The sequence below is a fragment of the Dasypus novemcinctus genome, chromosome 4, assembly GCF_030445035.2.
Source record: "Dasypus novemcinctus isolate mDasNov1 chromosome 4, mDasNov1.1.hap2, whole genome shotgun sequence".
NCBI classification, from domain to species: domain Eukaryota; kingdom Metazoa; phylum Chordata; class Mammalia; order Cingulata; family Dasypodidae; genus Dasypus; species Dasypus novemcinctus.
This window is the reverse complement of record NC_080676.1, coordinates 31,040,512-31,050,848: the sequence shown is the minus strand read 5'-3', so window position 1 is coordinate 31,050,848 and position 10,337 is coordinate 31,040,512. Positions and strand designations below refer to the sequence as shown.

Sequence of the window (10,337 nt, the reverse complement as noted above, 5' to 3'; positions counted from 1 at the left end):
GCCCTGCACAAGTGAGTCACGCAGTAAGATGATGACGCATCAGGAGAGACAAGGGGAGAGTCAAGGTGAAGCACAGCAGAAACCAGGAACTGAGGTGGCGCAAGTGACAGGGAACCTCTCTCCACATCAGAGGTCTCCAGGATCGAAGCCCAGTCAATCTTAGAGGAAAGAAAATGAGAAGAGAAGACAACACAGACAGCAAAAACAGCAGGGTGGGATGAGGGAACGGGGGAAAATAAATAAATAATCTTTAAAAAAAAAAAAACAAGAAAAGAGAGAGTACAAACCCAAGACATGGATGCAGGCATGCTCCAGAGTGAGATGTGCACATGGGGCCCCGGGGTAGGCTTTTTTAAGGCCTCTCCCCCTTCCGCATCACCATATAAAGGAGGGACCCAGCTATTTGCTGTCCTTATTGGTTGCCTTTCTATGCTCACCTGTTAGCTTTCAGGAGAACCAAGAGGGAGGATTTCCTGTTCAGAGTTATCTGGGCCTTCTTTTGAGCCCTGGAGTTTCAAATGAGACCTCATGACCAGTGTCTTTAGTTTGTCGACTGTAAGGGTTACAGCTGCATTCTCAAGCGGCAGCCTTCACTCAACGGGTTTCTGGTTGGGTCTGATCAGGTGGGTCCCAGCTGTTAACGGCTTTATTCTGACCTGCCACCTTCCCTCTATCGCTATACTAACACGCCTCAGTTCTAGACATTTTTTATGAATGTAATCATATAATGTGTGATTTTAGTCACAGTTTTATTCATTACAATATCCCTAACAACAGAGGATCATGTCACAACTCAGTTTAAAATCTCTTTTGGGGGAAGCAGTTGTGGCTCAACTGACTGAGCATCTACCTACCAGATGGGGGGGTCCAGGGTTCGATGCCCAGGGCCTCCTGGCCCTTGTGGTGAGCTGGCCCATGCACAGTGCTGCCACATGCAAGGAGTGACGTGCCACGTAGGGGTGTCCCCCTCATAGGGGTGCCCCATGCACGAGGAGGGCACCCCACAAGGAGAGCCGCCCCACGCAAAAAAAGTGCAGCCTGCCCAGGGATGGCGCCACACACATGGAGAGCTGATGCAAAAAAAAGAGATACAGATCCCAGTGCCACCTGACAGGAGTGCAAGAGGACACAGAAGAACACACAGCAAATGGACACAGAGAGGAGACAATGGGGGTGAGAGGGGGGTGGGGAGAGAAATAAATTTTTAAAAATATATTAAAAAAAAAATCTCTTAGTTTTTCACATGGAACAGGATCCAAGCTCTTCAGTTTTATGACCCTTGATAATTTGGCTCCTGTCTCCCCTTCCAGCTAATCTCACACACTTTATATTTCAGACATTCAGAACTACTCTTTAGGTCTCCAGAACACACCCAAATTTACACCTCTATCTAAAGTGTCAGTTTCTCTCCTTTTCACCTGGCTAACCTCTACTTATATTGAAAGACCGAAGTCAAATCTGACCTCCAGTAAGTCTTATTAGTTTCACTCTAAGGACCTTAGACTGGATTATGAACTCAGATTTCCTTTTTCTAGGTTACCATCTAAACACCTGAAAAAGAAATAAAACAAAATAGCATTACTATGCTAAGATATTTAAAATGGACTTTACTCTTATGCAAATCTCAGTCAGATATCATGAACTGACAAAGTATGCATAGCCACAAGCAACAATGTTCCTCAAAATCCTAAGGACATCTGGACACCAGAAATAAACTACAAAATAAAAAACTCAGTGAACTATTTAACATAAAGGATATTTACAGCTTCCTGAATATCTACCAATCACAAACAATTTATATAATCTCTTTTTCTTTAAAAACCCTTGCCTGGAAGTGGAATAGATTGGGGTTGTTACCCTGAATCTATGTTTCCAGAATTTCAATTCCAAGACCCCAGATAAATGCTTTTGTTGCCTTACAGCTCAGTTTGATATTTCTCCATCAACACAACTGAAAAAAGAAAAGATTGCTACATCCTTATGAAAAAGGGTAGTACTAGAAGTTCTCTAGTACTACAGAAGATCTTCAATATTACCCTATGGAAATCAAATACGTGAAGTATTTTTACACCCATTTTTCCCTAATCCAAAGTATTTTTCAAGTAAAATAACTATTTTGTAAATATATCTCAAGACACTTGTTTTAAATAATTTAATCTTTTGTTGTGACAATTAACCATTTAATTTAAATGATAAGGCCCCAACTGGGAGATGAATAACACACTGAACTTACTGTGTTCTATCAACTGGGTATACAACGGTGAGAAGCACAGATCAGTGTTTTTCTCAAGGAAATTACATACTCACATTTTGGGGCGCGTGGGAGGATAGGGCGATAGATAAGCAAACCAGGGTCATGTGTATCAGTCATAATGGCTCTACAAAGAATTAAAATTTTAAGTAGGACGATTGATTGGCCACTTTACAGACTGGAGGATCTGGGAAGGACTTCCAGAAAAGACAATATTCAAGCTGATATCTGAAGGATGAAAAAGGAGTCACAACGCAAAATTTAGGAGAAACCACATTCCAAGCAGTGTCCTGGAGCACAGTGGAAAGAGGGGGTGGTTAAAAAAAAAAAAAAAAAAAAGATTGGAGAAGTACAGGCTAGAGCACAGAAGGCTTTGTAAGGAAGGTAAGGAGTGTGTATTTAAATGTCTATGCAAAGGAGAACCCACTGGAGAATTTTAAGAAGGGCAGCAACATAAACCAGTTTATTTATTTGTTGGTTTATTTAAGATCACTCCAGTAGATGCAGAGAATGGGTTTGGGGGAGGAAGCCAATTGGAAGGCACTCGTTTTATCCACAGATATCGGACTCAGACTAAACGGTTTTCCTCAAAATGAAGAAATGAATCCAATTTTGGAAGTTGAGTCAAAAGAACTTGCTGAATCACTGGAAGAGGGGGTGTAAATTCTTTTCAGAATATCTTACAGCCTATTTATGTGGTTCTTAGGAATTATCTTTGGAATGGTTGTTAACGTTTGAACGGTGCTTCATTAGTCAATGTGTCAAACTCTTCGGCAGGTGTGCACCTTATATTTGTATAATCCAAATATCTGTGTGGTTTGACCGTTTTTAGTTACCTATCGTTTAGCAGATGGAATGGGTTAAAGAGTGAATGAGATATGAGTGGAGACAACACATATACATAACTATGGAATCTTGGATTAGAGGTTCTGTTGCTTTTCCATTACCCCTTTAGGAAACAGGCCTACACGGCTCTAGGGAACTACCCAATCCCCACTGCAGTCTCACTGCAACCGTCAGGTGCATCTCAATTTACTCCCCTTCCTCAGCCCCCACGATCCAGCCACGTCCTCCTAATCCATTATTCTCTGCAGGCTAATGTCTTCGCTGTCTCCCTGCAAGCACCACCCCTACAGCTTTCCGCCAATCCCTCCAGAAAATCAGCTTCCGACCCTGAGCACTTTAACTGCCGGCTAAGAGACGTCAGCGCGCAGCGCAAGCCGGGAAACCGTGACGTCAGTGCGCCGCGCGGATCGCTGGCAGACCTCGCTCGCTCTCGTGCCCCTGGGATTTGTAGGTTTTCTCCTGAGAGTAGGGAAGCGTGACTTCAGTACGCCGCGCGGAACACGAATAGGGTCAAGTCACTGCTCTCCCCTTTTCGGCTCCGGGCGGCCACAGGGAGTGGAGGGACGTGAGGCCACCGTGCTGCGCACCGGGGGCGGGACCAGATGCCTTGTTCCTGCACCGCGGCCGCTGTGAGGAGAGGTGAGGGCGGCGTGCTCCAGATGCACACGCGTCGTGGATGCTTCCGCCTTTCCCCGACTCTCCGGAAGCCTCACAACCCGCGGTGTAGGTGGTATTCACCATTTAAAAGGGAAGTAACAGGCCCGGAGAAGAGAAGTAACTTGCAGAAGATTACACACCAGAGCTGACTTCTCGATGGTCTAATAATTAATGATCTTATCTATAAAAGAGTATCTTACTAATGTTTTGAAGATCCCCGTTGCTTGAAGGATAAAGTCCAAACTCAATATGTCATTCTAAGCTTTTTACTACCTGGCCCCAAACTGTACTTGTGTTCTATTCCCCAACCCACTCACTCCATCCATCTTTTGGTCCAGCCAAATTGTACTATTTTTCCATATGCTTTCAAGCCTCTGCCTGAATTTTTGGCCATGCCGTACCTGTAACCTGGAATTCCCTACATCTATGTTTGCATGTCCTGCTTTACTATCCTATCCCTGTAAAATTCCTCATACCACGCTCTCCTGATCCTTTGAGAACACTCAATCGTAATTACATGTTTCAGTGATTGCCTTTCTCTAGGGCTGTAAATACCAGGAGCAGTCCATCTTCTTCACCACTGGGTCAAGCACATATAAGGAGTAAAATATTTGTTAAATGAAGGGATAGCTCATTGGCTCCTTCAGGGCTCGTTTAAAATGCTGTCAGTTCTATGTATTAGTTTTCTAATACTACTATAACAAATTGTCACAAAGTTAATGGCTTAAAACAAATTTAGTATTTTACAGTCCTGTAGATATTGGCAGGGTTGAATTCATTTCTGGAGGCTCTAGGGGACAATCTGCTTCCTTGTCTTTCCCAGTTTCTATACTCCGCCCACATTCCTCAGCTCTTGTCCCCCTTATTCTATCTTTAAACCTACCAATATTGCTTTGCTACTCTCTGATGATTCTTCGATAGTGACATTACCCTCTAACTCTGAGCTCGGCTGGGAAACGTTTTACAATTTTAATGACCCATACAGTTAGATGGATCCCACATGGAAATTCCAGGATAAGTTCACTCTCTCAAGGTCCTTAATTTGGTTACACCGGCAAAGTCTTTTTGTCAATAATGTAACATATTCATAGTTCTAGGGGTTAGAACATGGGCATCTTTGGCCGGGGAGGGGGGCATTATGCCTGCCAAAATCCACAAAATCTTTCGTTGCTTATCTCTTTAGCTTGGTATTTACCCCTTAATATCAGTTAAATGAAAACTTCCCCAAAAGGAATCATGGGTCTCCCAGAAGGAGAGTAAGCATATAATTTATGGTCCAAGATGAGATACTTTTGATAGTTGAAGAAATCACTATTAATATTTATACCTGGACAACAGATGAATACTGAACTGCCCAAGCATAACAGGATGAAATGTGTATATATGACATGTGGAGACTCTATCTTAAGTTGGAGCAGTGTTATTATGGACCCCATGATTATCTTTTAGAGATCAAGAAGAGGATGATGGAAGACTTTACTTTGCTTGAAAAACTTACACTTTAGGATGGAGATGGGACTCGACCTGTTCTGACAGTTTTGGTTCAACAAACTAATCAGGATCAGGATCTTTTTCTCCCCTGAATTTTTTTTCTTCCTACTTTTAGCAAGTAGTTCCGATATACCTTGTAGACATATGAAAAGAGGTGAAAAGAATTTGCAGTCAGGAAAGAGGATCTGTCTCATATGGACTTGTAAATGGTGACTTTGAGCTTTAGAGAGAAAGGAAAAAGCATAGTAAAGTAAAGACCTCATAGTTTCTCTCATATATCATCAAGCATATTCCGCCAGAATTTATTACAGGAAACCCTTGACTCTTGTGATCTTGTTATACAAATAAGTGTTGTCCCAGGGTCAGTTATATTGCAGTTGCAATATGGGGACTTACTGATTCTATCACTCCTACTTTTTTGTGTAAAAGAGCTTTCCTTTCCATCCAAACCTTTCTCTTTTCCTTTTAAATGTTTAAGTAAATGTTATTATGGACTCTTCATTTTTTGTTACTCGTTCAGTGTGTTATAATCTATTACCATCTATATTCTTTTCTGATGCTCACATTATCTCAAATTTGACCAAAGTCTTTTGACTTTGTTTTGTGATGTTTGCCACAACTTTTTTTTTCATTTTATGTAGCCAACTTAATATTTTATAATGTCTGGATTTTGAGTCATAATTAGGCAAAAAAACTATAAATTTAGGCATTAACTTTTCCTGACAAATAATTTGAACTCTGCCAAATTTATCTACTTATATGATATCTTCACATAATGCTATAATCATTTCTATTGATTAAAAAGTTTTAAACCTTTCATTCTTTTTCTTTTTAAAGAATCCATTTTAGAATAACATGATGTCCTTTTATAAAGCAATTCAATAGTGCATTGAGGTACTATTGTTCTCACTTTTCAACCCTCAATTACTATTAGTATCTTAGGGAGAAAATCCTAAACCCAACCAATGCCTAACTGCCTTGTGCTTATTAGATAGTCAGTGTTTGCTGGATGAAGGGCTAATTATGGGGGGATAATACTTGCATGAGGAAGTTTTTCACTGGATTACTTACAACATCAAAATTTGCAGTAACCAAAATAGCCAATAGTAAGGGAATAGTTAAATAATCTATGTTATATCTACCTCACTTAAAATGATATAACACTGAAAAATGATAGCTCTGAAAGTATAACATGTAAAGATATATAGTAATGTGGATGATACATCAAAAAAGCAAATTATCCAATATCAAATATGGTAAATATGTAATATATATACATACTGAAGAAAACTAAAAGTTTTATTTCCCTGTCTTCAAATTTTTCTATAATTTTATGATGTGTTTCTGATGAAAAACTTAATTTAGTTAAATATCCATTCTCTGCTTCCTAGCTCTTCTTAGACTCTGAGTACTGTGATAGGAGGTAGATCATTTGAGAATGTGAAGTAGGACATGGCTTGAGGGAGAATTAAACCTTTGCACAGAGGTACAGTATGGAATTTTCATCGAACAACCCATAGTACCTGTGTAATTGTTTACAAAATACCACAGTAAGCATATTTCACAATCTTAGGTAGCTGTGAGGCTTTGAGTCTCAGATCTCTGTGGTATAAATGGGAATGATGATGGTACTTTCCTGTAGAGTTAATATGTTAATCTCAGTTCTTGAGGATTAAATGAGGTGATTATATATATATATATACACACACACACACATATGCTTAGAATAGAACCTGGCCTAGAGTGAGCACTCAATAAATGTTAGCTGTTTTTTGGTTTTGCTTTTTTTCTTAAATTATGAAAACTTGGTTACAGTGCCCTCAGGTGTCTGTACATTGCAATATTTCTGTTATTTGAAAGAATTTCTTACTACTTTAAATCAGTGCATTTGAAATGACTATCCCAGGGCCATGCATTGTCTACTCATGTTTTATACAGGCGATGAATATTAAACTGCTTATTTAAAAATAATGCTTTTTCCCTGACTATGAAAGTTATACATGCTCGCTGTACAAACTTGGAAACTACTGAGGAACCCTAAGGAATTCTAGTCATCTATAACACAACCAGGCAAGCTTTTTGGTGTATTTCATATTTTCTATGTAAGTATAGGTATATGTGTATAGATATGTGGACTTTACAAATTGGGATCATGGCATTTTTTACATAAGATTAAATATTAGAATAAATATAAAATTTATTTTTTGGAAGATGTGTATTTGAAGTTTTAATCATTTTGTGAAACTTAGAGAAAACTCTGCTATAAAACCTTTAACATTGTCACCTCCCTGAGAGCTTCCTGAAATCAGAAACTCTCTTTTTGCCACAGAACTTCAGCATATTTCTTATCTCCCTATTATAGCACTTTACTTATTCTGCCTGGTTTATTTTTTTCAAATAACCTTATATTATAAAAACAATACATGTTGGCCTGTTGGTTTTTTCTTAATTGCCGGTTTTAAGCTCATTGAAGACAGAACATACCTTTTTTGTCAGCTATAGCCTGGCAGTTAACAGCTCAGGCCTTGGATGAGTTTGAATTGTGGCTCTGCCACTTCTCAGTTAAAATACCAAATAGTTACTTTGTGGTGGTGGTGGTTTAACCTTTTTTGCCTCAATACCTACATCTATAAAATTAAAATAAATGCCTATTCCTCAGGGTAGTTGTGAAGAGTAAATTAGATGATGTATGAAAACACAATACCTGGCACATAGAAGTGTTCCACCAACAGTACCTACTATTATATGCATGCCTACTTGATTACTTGAATCCCTGCTATGTAGCCCAGACGTAGGTACTCAGATCTTTGTTGAACAAATAATGAGTAAGATGGGAAAAGACAACCATGAAAGTAATCCAGGAATATAGGTCTACTGTACCTATATTTTCCTCTGCAGCTTTAGGACTTGATCCCAGAGGCTGCTATGGAAGCTTGAGGCTAGCTTCTAGCCTAAAGGAGCCTTGTTGGGGCTGGAGTGGGATGAAAGAGTGTTGTCTGTCAGTACCAGAACTTCCCTGATAGTTCTGAGCTCTTAAGGGAATTACAATTCAATCTTTAGTTTCTTCTCCTCCTCTTCACTCCCCAACCGCCCCAGCACACACACATACAAGGCCTCTAGAGAGTCTCCTAGTGATGGGAACTTCCAATGACTAACTCGCCCTTTCCTGGGAAGTTGAGGGACCTTTCAAACACCACTGTCTGCATAAAGTCCTTCCTGTTTGCCCTAAGTCAGAAGTTTCCCCTTCTGTACAGCATGCAACTCTTATTGCCCTACTATCTACTAGCTTTTATGTTATTTCTCTGTGAATTGCAAGGCCTCTGAGAGCAAAGTCTGAGTCTGTTTCCTGTTTGATTAGTACAGTGAGCTGTACATAAGCACCACGTAATGACTTAAATTGAATTCCACTGAAACAGTTCTTGGGACTACTGACTAGAGCTGAGCTCTAATCCCAGACCTCTGTGCTTCTAAACACCTTGTGCTATACCCTGATTCCCAAAGATTTAAGATAAAAACGTCTCCCTATGGGAAAGTACCACCTCTGGGTAAATAAACAGCCAGAGTTCACTGATTAAGTAATTACAGGAAGTTTCCAGCAATAGATTTCAAAGACCTGGCAGGAACCCAGATGAAGAGCTTTATTTAAGGGGTAGGAATTTACAAAATGTTAGCATCAAAATTTTTCCTCTCTATAACTTAAGTTCATTTTTCATACCACCCAGTTGTTACATAGGAGCATTGTAGAAATTCAATACCTGTAACAGCTGAACACAATCTGAATCCTGACTCTGTAAACACAGTCCACTTATGCTTTGTTCTAATAGTCACACAAAATTAATAAAGCAATAATTTATCTGGTCCTGAATATGATTATCCTGATTCATCAAACATGTTAAACAAAATTATAAAATTTTCACTGCTCAATCATCATTACCACATAGTTTACTAAAGTGCTTGGCTAAAAATAAATATTTTCTAAATCATATTCTGAGTCGTTTAACTGAATTCAGGTGAAATAACATCTCCAGAAAGTTTGCCAATATAATAACACAATAACTTGCTTTTCTCATTTGGCATGAAAAAAAAAAAAACAACCACATTCAGCTTCATCAGTGTCTCTTTCACTTCTGGATCTTTTTCACAGTCTCATTTCTGCTTGAAGAATGCGAAAGTATCTCCTCTTGATTTCATGTGATTTTCACAAATTCGCTTAATTTCCTGAGCCCCTCAGTCAGCCCCTTCCCTGTGATGGCACTGCAGGGCTGCACATACCAGTTCCGGTCACTGCAGAGCTTATTCAGTTTAAACAGTCTGGTGATGTCCTCAGCAGTCAGAGCTCCAGGTTTGTCTTGTTTGTTGGCTAGTAGGACCACAGGAATGTTTTTAATGTGTTCATTCTTCAAAATGTGCTCAAACGCTCTCCTGGACTTCTCCAGTCGTTGTTTGTCTGTGCTATCCACAACATACAACAGCCCATCGGTGTTCTCACAGTAACAGCCCCAAACTGTTCTCATTTTTTCCTGTCCTCCAACATCCCAGACCGTGAGCAAAAGACTCTTTTCTAACTCAATCATCTCCACGTTGAAACCTATTGTTGGGGTGGTTGTAGTATCCTTATCAAGTTTTAATTTGTAAAGGAGAGTAGACTTCCCAGCTGAGTCAAGTCCCAGAAGAAGAATTTGGGCTTCCTTTGCTTTGGAGTTTTTAGAACTCAACAGACCCATTTTAGGATTTTTTTTCCTTCTTTTTCTTCTCCACTTCCTCCTTCTTTTCTTCCTTCTCCTTTCCTTTTGACCAGTGATAATGTTTCTTCTCTGGCTCTTTCATGAAAATGTTAGGAGGAAAGAAGGGAGCAAACACTTCATGTAATAGTCTAAGAATAGGCACCTGCGTGCATTTATGTTGTAAATTATCAACTTGATTGTGTGCAAACAGTGCTTTATTTGATGTCTCAGCCAATCCAGAGGGATCTGTGGCATGAGTAACTGGCCAATGTCATGGTAGTTCCCAGGGGAAATTCTTTAAGCGTGAGTGGAGCTTAGGAGGGGCCTGCCTGGGTGATGCTGCATTTTAGTTCTCTTTCAGGTGCCAG

The 10,337-nt window shown here is 39.7% G+C and overlaps 1 protein-coding gene across 1 annotated transcript; it reads right to left on the bottom strand.

The window, feature by feature from the left end:
* Positions 1–8,874: 8,874 nt before the first annotated feature.
* Positions 8,875–10,080, bottom strand: ARL14 (ARF like GTPase 14). The gene has a single exon (XM_012526679.2). The coding sequence runs from the start codon at positions 9,967–9,969 to the stop codon at positions 9,433–9,435; it is 537 nt and encodes a 178-aa protein (XP_012382133.1). The 5' UTR covers positions 9,970–10,080; the 3' UTR covers positions 8,875–9,432.
* Between the last annotated feature and the right edge of the window lie 257 nt (positions 10,081–10,337).